This window comes from Artibeus jamaicensis, unplaced genomic scaffold (assembly GCF_021234435.1).
Source record: "Artibeus jamaicensis isolate MK-2021 breed Jamaican fruit bat unplaced genomic scaffold, CSHL_Jam_final scaffold_1964, whole genome shotgun sequence".
Classification (NCBI taxonomy): Eukaryota; Metazoa; Chordata; class Mammalia; order Chiroptera; family Phyllostomidae; genus Artibeus; species Artibeus jamaicensis.
The window spans coordinates 57,738,329-57,753,743 of NW_026522030.1; the positions used below are offsets into that span (position 1 = coordinate 57,738,329).

General features: G+C 40.0%; 1 protein-coding gene across 1 annotated transcript; it reads left to right on the forward strand.

Moving 5' to 3' along the window:
* Nucleotides 1–14,271: 14,271 nt before the first annotated feature.
* Nucleotides 14,272–14,838, forward strand: LOC128626047 (interferon alpha-4-like). Its single transcript, XM_053656420.1, has one exon. It carries the CDS (start codon nt 14,272–14,274, stop codon nt 14,836–14,838), a length of 567 nt encoding a protein of 188 aa, XP_053512395.1.
* Nucleotides 14,839–15,415: the final 577 nt, after the last annotated feature.

A 15,415-nucleotide genomic window follows, 5' to 3' on the forward strand; every position in this document is an offset into this window, starting at 1 on the left:
GACCTGTGGTCACCTGGATCCAGGTGTCACTGGTGAATGTGCCTGATCACCCCTGCACATAGGACTTAGGTCATGGGAGAAGGCTTTTCTTTCATCTTTAGTCACAGAATTTATTGACATTAATGGAGCATATCTCTTGTCGGAGTGTTAGGCAAGATCATGTCACAAAATTCAGCTTCTGGGACATGAGTTTCAGAATGATGAGTTTCTGCTGTTATTTATTTATGTATATTTGGTATGTTTATTATTCACATATTTTTGTCTTACCTTATTTTGTATTTATGTAATCAGTATATGCCTTTACCTATTAGACTTTAAAAAGCATGCTTTTTTATTATTTAAGTTTCATTTTCTTTTTAAATTAAACTTTTTTAAGAGAAAACAGCTTGTGTTCTGTTAGTCTGAAAATGTAAGTACTTATTTCTTTATATAAATTTGTTTCAAAATAGTTCCTGCCAATAAGTCATATAGAACAGTTCCTGAGCTAGTCATGAAATACCTTTGAAAAGTTGGATATTCATGAACTCAAGGAGATTCTTAGAAAATATGGAATATGATCTGTACTAATGTCTGAGTTTTAACTGAATTACATTTAGACAGCAAGGAGCGGTGGGTAGAATGTCTGAGAGGAGTCATCTAGAGTGAAGTGGGAAAGACACACGTTTATGGTCTGATCCTGGCACCCGGTACCCTTCCTCCCACCCTCTCCGAGGCCCTGCTTCACTGATTACATTCACTCCCGTATACTATCCCTGTGCCCCTCACCTCACTGCCCACCTGCACACCTGCTCTGGTTCTTGCTGGTTTCAGCTTCGAGGTTTCTACTCAGTGTACAAAGCCAGGGGGATAGAGTAATGGTGAGCAGAAGTTCTCTGTCTTTCAAAACTGTTGTAGTTCAGGTGTGATTCTTTGAGTGTCCTGATGCGTATTTGTAGTCCCTAAGTGAAGGCCACTGTTACTGTGAAGAAATAGGTGCTGACTCAAAGGAATGTGCTAAGTTCAGTTTGCTGTGTGTGTGTGTTGTGTGCATTTCCCAGACAGAAAGGGGAGATAACAGTCTGGGAGGATTTCCTGAACCCTGGCCTCAGATGACCTAGCCAATGCTTTGTAGTTTTCCCGTCTATAAATTGAATGTAGTATGTTAATAAATTTTTGCCCTTTCTCTTTCTCTATTCTACTACTTCTTCATGGATAAGATCAGCAGGAACAGGAAAGCTTGGCTATTCTGGACTTGTCTGTGTCTTCCTTTGATTGCCTAACTCCTTTCACTCATTGTGACCCCTTCTGTAGGGGGTGCTGTAGATGATACAGTATATATATTTGGGGAATTTTGGTACTCAGGGCTCTTGCTTTCCAGATTAAATGGATGTGAAGTCTGCTACATTGAAGTTACAAATGTGTTTCTGAGCCGAGTTGAAGGTCTGCTGGTATAAACTATGACCACGGGGGCTATGATACATAGGCTTCTCTACCTTCAGCTACATTTTAAGGGAATTTCATAAGGGCTGGTTGTTGACTTAGCCAGACTGATATATGTAATTAATCATCACAAAGACTGTCCTGAAGAAAGGAGGTTCAGTTTCTCAGCAGCCTCTTTGGGTCTTGTGAACAGTGAACTCACGAGAATGGTACGAGGGTAGACTGTGCTGTCAGAAGGCCTAGCTTCTAAAGTGTTGCTCTGATCTGGTGAAAGGTAATGTCTCTGTGGATTCATTTTTTTCTTTGGTAAATGGGGATAATGAAAGAAACGACATCTCCTCATGTTGTAGGTTTGAGTGTACTAAAGCCAGCAGAACAAGACTGGCACATCAAAGTGCTTGACAAACCCCCGTTTTTAGATGCATGTACTCAAAGGAATGCTCAGGGGATGGGTTGTGATCATTAATGAACATGTTTAGCATTGTGCCTACACCATGGTAGTGATCAGTGCTGTCATTCTTGTTATTGCCTTAATTTCCAGTTGTACCATCTAATGTTGTCAAAGTAATTCAAGTTTCCTGATTGTTTTTCATTGATAATAGGAAATGCACATTGAAATAAACTACCATTCCTCAGTTTGCCAAATAGAATAGGAATTTGGTGATCTTGCCTAAAGTGAGTCTCCTGTGAGTTCGTGGGTGTGATCCCACCTCAGTGTTCAGAAACTGAGTGATGACGTCTGAGGCAAAGAGAATAAGAGAATGATCATGTGGCTGGTTGTGCAAAGATGGAGGTTGGCCATTGGTCATGAACCGTTCTCATTTAAGGCCCTGCCAGAGCAGTCAGCTTGCCTTCTCTCTTTATTCTAGGGCCCTTCATCCTCCCTTTTCCTAGAAGGCTTGTTGCAGTGAACTGAGCTGAATTATATCTTGTCATTTTGTTACTCAAGGGTCAGCCTTTTTGTTGTCTTCAGGCCTGAAAACTGGTTAGATCCAGACTACTCAAATCAAGGACCATGATCCCCTGTACCCAGTCCACCAATTTAAGTGTCAATCTTGCCCCAAAGCAGCCTCTCAGACACACTCAGAATGTTCTTTACAAGTATCTGGGCATCTCATACTCCACTCAAATTAACATCTAAAATTAAGCACCAAAAGGATGTGAAATAAAATACTGTGAAGTCCAGTGGATTGCTAACCTCTGTCTCTGCCACCCAAGGTAGTCTATGAATTGTGTTACCACATTTCACCTGACATAAGACCATATGAGAACATTCTCTAGAACACCAGGTGAGTGTTTAAAGAATTTAAAGTCAGTTTTGTTTTGGTCACAAAGTCCTTCCTTTCTACAAGAAGGGAATAGCACAGGGTTTGTATACAACATGTTGGCCATTAAGAACATCCACAATGTCTATATAATGTGGTATCTTGTGAGTTGTGGGCACAATAGACCCACTTCCCCAGTTGGTTCTGTGTCTTCAGGACAGATCCAGTGCCCACAAATCGCAGCTATTGGAGCCCTGAATTTGTACACAGACTCTGCCCTGGTCACCTTGTGCCTCGCTCCTTCCCCTAATTGGTTTATTTTCATAGAAAACAGGTCATTTTGCACTACAAGGGCTGTTCAGACCCCAGGCTCCCTCTCTCTTAAGCAAGTTTATACTTGGTGTAGCATCTGCACATTCAGTCCAGAAACATGGGCAGCGTGGACTTCGTCCAAGTGCAGCATCACCCACATGCTGAGCACTGAGCTGGGCCTGCAGGAGAGAGGAGACTACAGCTCTTCCCACCCTGCTTGGCCTCAGGTTCTTCCTGTTCTATGAAGAGGAGTGAAAGAGAATGGCTCCTAGTCTATTTTGTGCTGAAATCTGTCTCTGTTCCTTCTCCTCTGTCCCCTTAGGGTGAGTGTCTTCTCTGAACCACTGGCCTCCACACTGCCTTTGGGAAATTATTTGGAAAACAAGGTCTTTAAGAGCAAATTGAGGGTCACTGAAATAAAAGTGGAGAGTGAGTCTTCCATTTATGACCAGTCCCATGATTCTCATTTTGATGTTATAAATATTGAAAAGACATACTCGAAGAATATATGCCTGGAACCAAACAATTTTTTAAATACCACCTCAAAGAATATTTCATTATATATTTTCTTGTAGAACCATGAAATGTTTATAAAGTACCTGCAGCTCTATGGTGCTGTCAGTTCATATCTACATAGGACAGGTTGGGATTATCTGTTCCCCTCCTAGTATGATGATCATTCCTTTCATGAATATTGACCAAGCTCCTGAACTATATGGACTGGGGTAAATACCTAGCAGACAGGGTCGGGTAAAATGATTTTTCTCTCCTTAGGTATTTTATAAAATCCTGGGAGGTGTTCCAAAAAGAAACTAGGTCAGGTCATATCTTAGTCTAGTTGGACTACTTTAACAAAGTAGCATAGACTAAGTAGCTTGTAAAGAATAGAAATGTTTTTCTGACAGTTCTAGAAACTGAAATTCAAATCAGGGTATCAGTAAGGTTGGGTTCTGATGAGAGCCTGTTTCTTGGTGACACTGCTGATTTCTGCTTGTATCCACACATGGCAGAACCAGGAGTGGTCTATCTGAGGCCTCTTTTATGAGGGCACTTATTCCATTAAAGTGGACTTTACCCTCATGCCCTAAGTATTCTCCAAAGGCTCCACCACATCACACCATCGCTTTTGAGGTTAGGACCTTAACATATGAGTTCTCTTGGAACATAAACATTCAGACCATAACTGGTAATTAAAGTCTCCATGCCTGGTGTGTATGAGAGAGAATATAGTCATGTTTAGAGAATGAAGAAAAATGAGCAGGGTAGGAGGCAACACAGCAGTTGAAGGATCAGCATTCCAACTCTTGCCTTTGGACCTGAAGTCATGCTCCGACTATCACATGCCACATATTGGAGTTCCAACGGAAATGGAGCCACTATCCCCCAGAAGTGTGTGGAGGTACCCGAAAGCATATGATCATTCATCAGTGTTTGTGAGGGGTCTCCAAGAAGCTCAGCATCATGATACATCATTGTAACTTCAGTAAAGATCCACCAGACAGAAGTGCAGTAAACTGTCTGATGCTGTGAGCTGTGTGAAGCAGGGAGAGCTTGAGTTGGATTGATGGTTCTCTATGTGACACCAGGCTACTTACTTTTCTACTGTGATGAATCAGAGAGCAAATGAGAGATTAGGGCATACATGCGAGTTTAATATAATGCTAGGCAAAGGCTGAAAATTATGTCACTGCTCTTGCAAGTTCAACATCCAGAGTCTGTGCACCTTTAAAAAATCCTAGGGATTTTAGCAGTAAACTCAGTAGAAGTTATTGACACCAGTATGAGTAGAGTGGAAATATTAGAGAGTGAAAATATTAGCCATTGTCTATTATAATCCCAGTAAAATATGGCCATAATGATGCCTTCCAGTATGTGGAAAATATCCGAGAAACTGCTTCAGTAAAAATTACTTTAGCAGTGATCACTCTGGGATGGTGCCCAAAATAACACAGAGTCCCGTTACTAGGGAGCCGATTTACCAAGGGTGTCCTACCTACCATTCATTTTTTCTACAATTGTTTATTTATTTGTTTGTACAGAGAGGATGGGAGAGAGAAAGAGGGAAAGAAACAGCAATGTGTGGTTGCCTCTCACATGCCCCTTACTGACCACCTGACCCCCAACCCATGCATGTGCCCTGACTGGGTGTCACAGAGGGGACATTTAAAGGGTAAGAATCTGGAGGGCTGAGACAACACCACTTCTTATGCAAAGAGGGGGTTTTGGATCAGATCTGAGAGCACATTTTTTATATAGGCATAGTAATAATTAAGCCTCATTACTCATATAGATAGTTTCCTTTTGTCTGAGAATAAGAGACTTGATGGGAAACTGAAAGTCCTTTGAGTATTTTGGAATGTCATACAAAAATACACAGGGATTCAAACTGATGTTGTTTCAATCATGTATTCTCATTATGGGTCATATTGCCCCCAAGGGTGTGCAAAACTTAGTTCTTATGAGTGACAACAAATTATAGGTATTACAATGGTTTTTGGTGCTCCAGAACTCAACTTTACCCAAGAATCATATTTCTCAGTGTTCACTTTTCTCTTTGAATTCTTTTGTGTATCACATTGGGAGGATTGGCCTTGAGTTCAGGGAGGACACACAAAATGTGTGCCCAATCAGAGCCACAGACCTATGGTGACCTGGTGGCTCCTTGGAGGACTTTCCTTCCATACTTCACTGGGTCTCACAGTGATGTTGTGAGAGGTGGCCCAGCCTTTGCTCACTCACGAGCTGCCATCAACTATCTTGTGGATGTTGCTTACGCTGGAGTCTCAGTGTGATGTGAGCTTTGACATAAAATGCAAATAGTTGTGTTATTTAGTGCTATTAAAGTTATTCAAGAAATTGATAATTATGTCAAATGCTAAACAGGTAAAATGTTGACAATATGTAGATTTACATCTAGCTGCTGGTGAAGTTAAAAAAATTATTTTTTGGTATGAATCAGTACTGAAAGTTATGTATAAATATTAAGAAAAGAATTTTAATATTTTTTATATAGATTTTTTTTAGATTTGTTTATTTGTAGAGGGGAAGGGAAGGAGAGAGGGAGAGAAACATCAATGTATGGTTGCCTTCGTGCATCCCCTGCTGGGAACTGGCCTGCAAGGAACTGGCCTGCAACCTGGTATGTGCCCTGACTGGGAATCGAACCACGATTGTCTGGTTTGCAGGCCCACTGAGCTACACCAGCCAGAGCAAGAAAAGAATTTTAAAACAGTGTTTAGAGGTTTTCAATGTTGTAAAATTATATCTATACATAGGTAGTATTTTAAGGTGTTTTATAAATTCATATGTTTCAATACAAAACCATAAATGATTCAAAAGACTCCAGCAATTTTGAGAAAGAAGAACAAAGTAAGAGGGTTCACCATACCTGACATCAAACTGTATCACAAGGCCATAGTAATCGAAACAGTCTGCTACTGGAATTAGAACACACACATAGTTCAGTGGAACAGAAGAGAGAGCCCAGAAATAAACACAAGTCTCTATGGTCAATTAATATTCAACAAAGAGGGCAGAAGAATAAAAGGGAGTAAAATAGCCTTTTTCTAAAATAGTGTTGGGACATCTAGACAGCTACATGCAAAAAGTGAAACTCAACTCCCAACTGACACCATACACAACAATAAACTCAAAATGGATAAAAGACTTCAGTATAAGTTGTGATGCCATAAATGTCCTAGAGAAGAACATAGACAGGAAAATCTAGATATTCCATGCAGCAATATTTTCACCATTATGTCCCCCCAGAGCAAGGGATAGAAAGGAAAGAATAAACAAATGGGATCTCATCAAATTCAAAAGCCTCTGCGCAGCTAAAGAACACTGCATTAACGTGAAAAGAGAACCAACTGTATGTGAAAACATATTTGCCAATGATACCTTGGACAAGGGTTTGATCTCCAAAATATATAAAGAACTCACACGATTCCAGTCCAGGGTGGCAAACAACACAATTAAAAAATGGGAGAGGAGGGAAGATGGCGACGGAGTAGGACGGAGCAGATTCCAGTTCCTTGTACACAAGGGAGAGAAACCTGTGGGCGGAGGAGAAGCCAGCAAGCCAGCAGTTGCCCAACATAAATGAAAATAAGGGACCAGAAATCTCCACGGTCACAGAGGAACCAGAAGGTAGGGAGACAGCAGCGGTACAGTAGAGTCTGGGGAAGGAGCAAAGAGAGGAACAACAGGGAACTCGGGGTGTGCACAGTCCGGGGACTAGAGCTCAGCGCACGGTGCCCCTTGAGGAGCAGCCAGCGTTCTGGACCAGTGACCCGTGCAAACCCCTATTTTGGATTCGTCTGGACGCTATGGCCTAACAAAACAAAGACAGGAGCTGAAGAGCTTTTGGCTGGTGCATGGTTGGGGGGCCAGCGCCCTCAAGCAGTGTATCTGGGCCATTGCCGGGCGCTGCTCCCTCCCTAGGATTTCCTGGCAGGGCCTGCCAGGGGACCCAAACAAAGACAGGAGCAGAAGGCACACAGTTCTGGGGATCAGTACACAACCTGCAGTGTGCCTTGACATGGGAGCGCACAGTGTTTTGGCGGGGCCCAGCCCTCAGATCGGATCCCAGCTTTCAGTTCATCTCCTTCAGACTATCTGGAAGCCATGGGCCTGCCGAGGGGTCCTGGGGAAAGAGCCGAGATCCTCAACTCCCTCTTTTTCTGGCCAAGCAAGGTTGGGTGCCAGGAGAGACTTGCTTGCTAGAGTTTACAGAGAGGGTGCTGAGGACTCTGTGCTTGCCAGCCCCAGAGATCTGATAGGTACAGTGTGGGGTTCTGAATCCAATAGACACAACTGCCCAGCCGGCACCACATCCAACCTGGCAGAGAACCCAAGGTCGGGCAGAGGGCCTGGAGCTTCCCCACAAACAGGGGCAGGTCTGTGCTCTGTGCTTGATGAACTGGGAACCAGGCAACTTGGCTGGCGCAAGCACCTGCACGCACACTGCAACCCAACCCACAGCAGTAAACCCTGGGAAAAGAGCGCTGAGAGGAAATCCTAGTTCCCCATTGTAGGGAGTTCCTGGGAGGCACCAACAGAAAAACCGGATTGGCCAGTTTGAAACCAACAAGACCTTTCCTTCTTCTTCTTTTTTTTTTTGTTTTGTTTCTCTCTTTTCTTTATTTAAAATTTTATTTTACTTTATTTTATTTTTTATTTTTATTCTTTTTCCTTTCCTTTTTTATCTTTTTGCTTTTTAAAAGTAATCTATTATTCCTTTTAAATTTTATTACTGTTTTATCTTTTGATACTTTTGTCTTTTTTTTCCAAATTTTCTGCTTTATTTCTTCTTCCTTTCTTTCCAAACTTATCATTCTTTCCTCCATTCCTCTACCTTCCTTTTTTCATCCTTTTATTTATTTCCTTGTGTTTTCTTTTTTTTACCCACAAGAGACACAAACAACTTGAAAATACAAAAAGGCCAGAGCTGGACCCATACAAGAGTCCTCCCAACAGTAGAGTCAGAGAGACAAATTGCACTTTGCAGGAGGAAAGAAGTCACAAGTTGCTGCATATTTGAGTAGGTGGAAGCAGAGAACGACAGGATAACCAAAAGAGACCGCACCACTGAATTTCACAGGCATTCCACCACAAAAGTTCACACCATAAACCCAGGAATTCAAAACAGATCAATCTAAGAAGCTGAGGCTAACAAGAAGAGTCTCACAAACAATGGGAAGACAAAGAAACAATCCCTAAATGAAAGGAAAGGAGGAACCCTCAGAAAGAATGTTAGATGAAACAGAGGCAAGTCAACTATTGGATACTGAATTCAAACCACTGGTTATTAGGAAGTTCAAAGAGCTCACAATGAGATACCAGAAACTACAGGGGAGCTACAACGGTCTCACCACAAACTATATCAACATGAAAAAGGAAATAGAAACTATCAGCAAGGGCCAAGAGGAAATGAAGAATACAATTTCTGAATTGAAAAACACAGTAGAAAGTATTAAAAATAGAGTTAATTAAACAGAAGATAGGGTTAGTGAGTTGGAGGACAAAGTAGAAAGCATCTCGCAGAAAGAGCAGGAAAGGGAAAAGAGGCTCAGAAAGAATGAAGAGGGATTAACAGAAATGCAAGTCAATATGAAACGTAATAATATCCAAATAATAGGAATACCAGAAGGAGAAGAAGAAGAATAAGGGATAGAAAACGTATTTGAATGAGTAATGAGAGAAAACTTTCCTAATTTGATGAGAGAAAAAATCACACAAATCCAGGAATCACAGAGAGTCCCAATCAAGAGGAACCCAAGGAGGCCCACTTCAAGACACATCATCATTAAAATGGCAAAATTCCAAGACAAAGAGAGAATCTTAAAGGCAGCAAGGGAGAAAAAAGAAGTAACATACAAGGGAGTCCCAATAAGGTTAGCTACTGACTTCTCAATGGAAACACTCCAAGCAAGAAGAGAATGGCAAGAAATATTCCAAGTAATGAGAACCAGAGGCCTACAACCAAGGCTACTTTACCCAGCAAGGCTCTCAATCAAGATGGAAGGCCAAATAAAGAGCTTTCAAGACAAAAGAAGTCTACAAGAATATGCTTCCACCAAACCAGCTCTACAAGAAATACTCAAAAGACTGCTTTAAGGAAAGGAAGAAAAAGAGAGAGGCAGAGAGGAACACAGGTACAAAAATGGCAATGAATAAGTACCTATCAATAATAACCTTAAACGTAAATGGATTAAATGCTCCAATCAAAAGACACAAAATAGCTGCATGGATAAGAAAGCATGACCCACACATATGCTGCCTACAAGAGACCCACCTCAGGGCAAAAGACCATCACAGACTAAAAGTGAAAGACTTGAAACAAATTTTCCAAGGTAAAGGACAAGAAAAAAAAAGCTGGGATAGCAATTCTCATATCTGATGAAATAGATTTCAAAAAAAGGGCTATAAAGAGAGACCCAGAAGGTCACTTCATTATACTCAAGGGAAGAATCCACCAAGAAGACATTAACACCATAAATATATATGCACCCAACATAGGAGCACCCAAATATATCAAGAAAATCTTAGAGGACTTCAAGAAAGATATTGACAGCAACACAATTATAGTAGGAGATTTTAACACCCCACTATCAAAAATGGACAGATATTCCAAACAAAATATCAACAAAGATATTGCAGCATTAAACAACACCCTTGATGAAATGGACTTAACTAATATATACAGAGCCCTTCACCCCACAGAAGCTAAATACACATTCTTTTCAAATACACATGGAACATTCTCAAAGATAGGCCACATGATAGGACACAAAACGAGCCTCAACAAATTCAAGAATATTGAAATCATACCAAGCATTTTCTCAGACCATAAGAGACTGAAATTGGAAACCAACCCCAAAGGAAAAAACCCAAAACACCCCAAATCATGGAGACTGAATGGTATGCTGTTAAATAACAAATGGGTCAAGAATGAAATTAGGGAAGAAATTAAAACGTTTCTAGAAACAAATGAAAATGATCTCGCAACAACCCAAAACTTATGGGACACAGTGAAGGCAGTCCTGAGAGGGAAGTTTACAGCAATACAGGCCTACCTAAAGAAGATAGAAACATTGCAAACAAACAACCTTACCCTACGCCTGCAAGAACTTGAGGAACAACAACAAAAACAGCCCAAAGCAAGTAGAAGGAAGGAAATAACCAAGATCAGAGCAGAACTAAATGACATAGAGACAAAAAGCACAATTCTAAGGATCAATGAATCCAGGAGTTGGCTCTTTGAAAAGATAAACAAAATAGACAAGCCTTTAAGTAGGGTCATCAAGAAAAGAAGAGAGTGGACACAAATAAACACAATCAGAAATGAAAGAGGAGAGATTACAACTGATACCACAGAAATAGAAGGGATTGTAAGAAATTACTATGAAGAACTGTATGCCAAGAAATTTGAAAACCTAGGGGAAATGGACACATTTCTAGAAAAATATAAACTTCCAAAACTTAATGAAAAAGAAACAGAAAATCTGAACACACCAATAACAGCAAAAGAAATTGAAGCAGTAATTAAAAAATTTCCATCACACAAAAGCCCTGGACCAGATGGTTTCACAGGAGAATTCTACAAAGCATTTAATGAAGAGCTAACCCCTATTCTCCACAGACTATTCCAAAAAATCCAGAAGGATGGAAGATTCCCAAATTCTTTTTATGAAGCCAGCAGCATCCTAATTCCAAAACCACATAGAGACACAACAAAGAGAACTTCAGGCCAATGTCACTGATGAACATAGATGCTAAAATCCTCAACAAAATATTGGCAAATCGCATCCAACAATATATCCAAAAGATTATACACTATGACCAAGTGGGATTCATCCCAGGGATGCAAGGATGGTTCAATATTCGCCAATCAGTAAATGTAATACATCACATAAACAAAAGCAAAGACAAAAACCACATGATCATATCAATAGATGTGGAAAAAGCTTTTGATAAGGTACAACGCCCATTTATGATAAAAACACTCAGCAAAGTGGGAATAGATGGAGCATTCCTCAGTATAATAAAGGCCATATATGAGAGACCTACAGCCAATATCATACTCAATGGGAAAAAACTAAAAGCTTTTCCACTAAGATCAGGAACAAGACAAGGATGTCCACTTTGACCACTTCTATTCAATATAGTTTTGGAAGTTTTGGCCACAGCGATTAGGCAAGAAAAGGAAATAAAAGGCATCCAAATGGGAAAGGAGGAAACAAAACTGTCACTGTTTGCAGATGACATGATAGCGTACATGGAAAAATCCTATAGACTCTACAAAAAAACTGCTCGAACTAATTAATGAATTTGGCAAAACAGCAGGATACAAAGTCAATATCCAGAAATCAAAGGCATTTTTGTATACTAACAATGAATCAGCAGAAGCATAAATCAAGAAAAAATCCCATTTGATATAGCAAAAAGAAAAATAAAATATCTGGGAATAAACCTAACTAAGGAGGTAAAAAACCTGTATGCAGAAAACTACACAGCCCTGAAGAAATAAATCAAGGAAGACACAAACAAATGGAAACATATACCTTGTTCGTGGATTGGAAGAATTAACATCATCAAAATGTCCATACTACCCAAAGCAATATAGAGATTCAATGCAATACCTATTAAAGTACCAATGGAATATTTCACAGACATAGAACAGACACTTCGAAAATTTATATGGAACCATAAACAACCCTGAATAGCAGCTGCACTTTTGAGAAAGAAAAACAAAGTAAGAGGGATCACAATACCTGATATCAAACTGTATTACAAGGCCACTGTAATCAAAACAGCCTGGTACTGGCATAAAAACAGGCACATAGACCAATGGAACAGAACAGAGAGCCCAGAAATCATCCCAACTCTCTATAATCAATTAATATTTGACAAAGGGGGTAGTAACATAAAATGGAGTAAAGATAGCCTCTTCAACAAATGGTGTTGGGAGAACTGGACAGCTACCTGCAAAAAAAATGAAACTTGAGCACCAACTCACACCATATACCAAAATAAATTCAAGATGGATAAGAGACTTAAATATAAGCCGTGAAACCATTAAAGTCCTAGAGGAGAACATGGGCAAGAAAATCTCAGATATTTCATGCAGCAACTTTTTTACTGATATGTCCCCTAGAGGAAGGAATGTAAAGGAAAGAATAAACAAATAGGATCTCATCAAAATAAAAAGCTTCTGCATGGCTAAAGAAAACAGTATTAAATTAGAAAGACAACCAACTGCATGGGAAAACGTATTTGCCAATGATACCTCAGACAAAGGTTTAATCTCCAAAATATATAAAGAAGTTACACAACTCCACTCTAAGAAGACATCTAACCCAATTAAAAAATGGGCAAAGGACTTGAACAGACACTTTTCCAAGGAGGACATACAGAATATTCAGAGACACATGAAGAGATGCTCAATATCACTAGCCATCAGAGAGATGCAAATTAAAACCACAATGAGATACCACTTTACACCTGTCAGGATGGCTATCATAAACAAAGCAACAAACAACAAATGTTGGAGAGGTTGTGGGGAAAAGGGGTCTTTAGTTCACTGTTGGTGGGATTGCAGACTGGTACAACCATTACAGAAAACAGTATGGAATTTTCTCAGAAAAATTAAAATCGACCTGCCTTTTGACCCAGGAATTCCACTGCTAGGATTATATCCTAAGAATCCTAAAACATCAATTTCAAAGAACCTATGCACCACAATGTTCATAGCAGCACAATTCACAATAGCCAAGAGTTGGAAGCAACCAAGATGCCCATCAGTAAATGAATGGATCAAAAAATATGGTACATTTACACAATGGAATACTACATAGCAGAAAAAAGGAGCTCCTTCTACCCTTTGCAACAGCATGCATGGAACTGGAGAGCATTATGCTAAGTGAAATAAGCCAGGTGGTGATTTTATTTGAACACATAATTGGATATATAAATTACTATAGTACACTAAAATTTGCGGCATAAGGCCCTTGGTGGTGTGGCTCCATGGCTTGAATGTTGGCCTTTGAACCAAAATGTCTCCAGTTCAATTTCCAATCAGGGTATATGCCTGGGATGTGAACCAGGGCTCCAGTAAAGCACAGGCAAGAGGCAACCACACATTTATTTTTCTTTCCCTCTCTTTCTTCCTCCCTTCCTTCCCCTCCCTCTAAAAATAAATAAAATCTTTAAAAAATTGCTGTATAAAATTAGTTATAAAGTTACATGAAACTAATTAAAATATAATCAAATGTCAATTACATTGATATTTTAATTACATTAAATTAAATGACAATAGCATTTTAATGTACCTTGAAGCATACTATTTATATTTATTCATTCTTAATCCTGCACTAAATAAAATGAGAATAGTTCACACTTTTTTGTTTTATTTATAAAAAACAGTTACAAATACAGTATATTACTATTTATTCTCATATATAATATATATACACTATATATCTGTGTTTATAGTTTTTTGGGGGGCTTCAATAAGAAAAACATCTGAAAGTCTCTGTGGACAAGGGGCAATAGTGAAAAAATATGGTGGACAAATAATGATGAAAATGCATGTAGAAAGTGCATTAAGGAAAGCAAAAACGGAAGTAGAAAGGAAAAGGAACACTCAGAAATTGAAAAGTCCTGTCTTCCCCATATAAGACACATGCACAAAGTTAGACCTCACAGAGCCTGGAGACCAAGGTTCAGAGAGTCATCCAGCTCAGCCAGGCCAGCAGCATCTGCAAGGTTCCCAATGGCCCTGACCTTTTCCTTCTTGGTGGCCCTGGTGGCACTCAGCTGCAACTCCATCTGCTCTCTGGGCTGTGACCTGCCTCAGACCCACAGCCTGGTTAACAGGAGGGCCTTGGATTTCCTGGGACAAATGAGAAGGACCGCCCCTTTCCTGTGCCTGAAGGACAGAAACAAGTTTGAGTCCCCCCTGGAGGCGTTCAGTGGCAACCAGTTCCAGAAGGCTCAAGCCACTTCTGTCATCCATGAGGTATTCACACAGACCTTCCACCTCTTCACCACAGAGGGCGCCTTTGCTGCTTGGGACAAGAACCTCCTAGACCAACTCTGCAATGAACTTGATCAGCAGCTGAGTGACCTGGAAGCCTGTCTGATGCAGGAGGTGGGGATGGAAGAGGCTCCCCTGATGAGTGAGGACTCCATCCTGGCTGTGAGGAAATACTTCCAGAGAATCACTCTCTACCTGCAGGAGAAGCAGCACAGCCCTTGTGCCTGGGAGATTGTCAGAGCAGAAATCAGCAGATCCTTGTCCTTATCTGCAAACTTGGTGGAAGAGGAGGAGATTGCATAGTAAGGAGGGACACCTGGCTCAGCATGGACATGATTCTCCTTCACTAACAATATCACACTTCCTCCTATTCTGTCAGGTCGGACTTCCTTTGGCTTCTGCTCTGATCATCACATGAATGAAATCGATTTGTTAAAAGTTTTCAGGAGTAGTAAGTCAAATCGTGTTCAGCCTTACAGGCACCAGTGGCTTACAGAGGACTGTGCTGATGTTTAATTATGTATGTATGTATGCCTATATGTATGTATTTTTATTTATTTATTCATTTCTTTATTTATTTAAAAATTCAATTATTTATGTATTTGGAAAGTTTGACTTTTTTGGTTCATGTAATATTTGGCATGTGCACCTTCATATTGTGTTATTATAATAAAATATATTCTTTATTTTAGTCAATTTATAATTATCCGTGCATATTAAATGTTTACAGTAGGAAACTTTTTGTATTGATTCATCCTGAAGAGAAACAGCAAGCCAGACTGTGCAACCTGATTACAAAATAGATGGCACAATTCATTTACCCATCACATTGTGTTCAAATTGTAAGTGCTTACTGACTTTCTCTAAGCCAGGTTGTGTG

Excerpts from the sequence above, each read along its gene's own strand:
- LOC128626047 (XM_053656420.1), top strand. The coding sequence starts at position 14,272 with ATGGCCCTGACCTTTTCCTTCTTGGTGGCCCTGGTGGCACTCAGCTGC.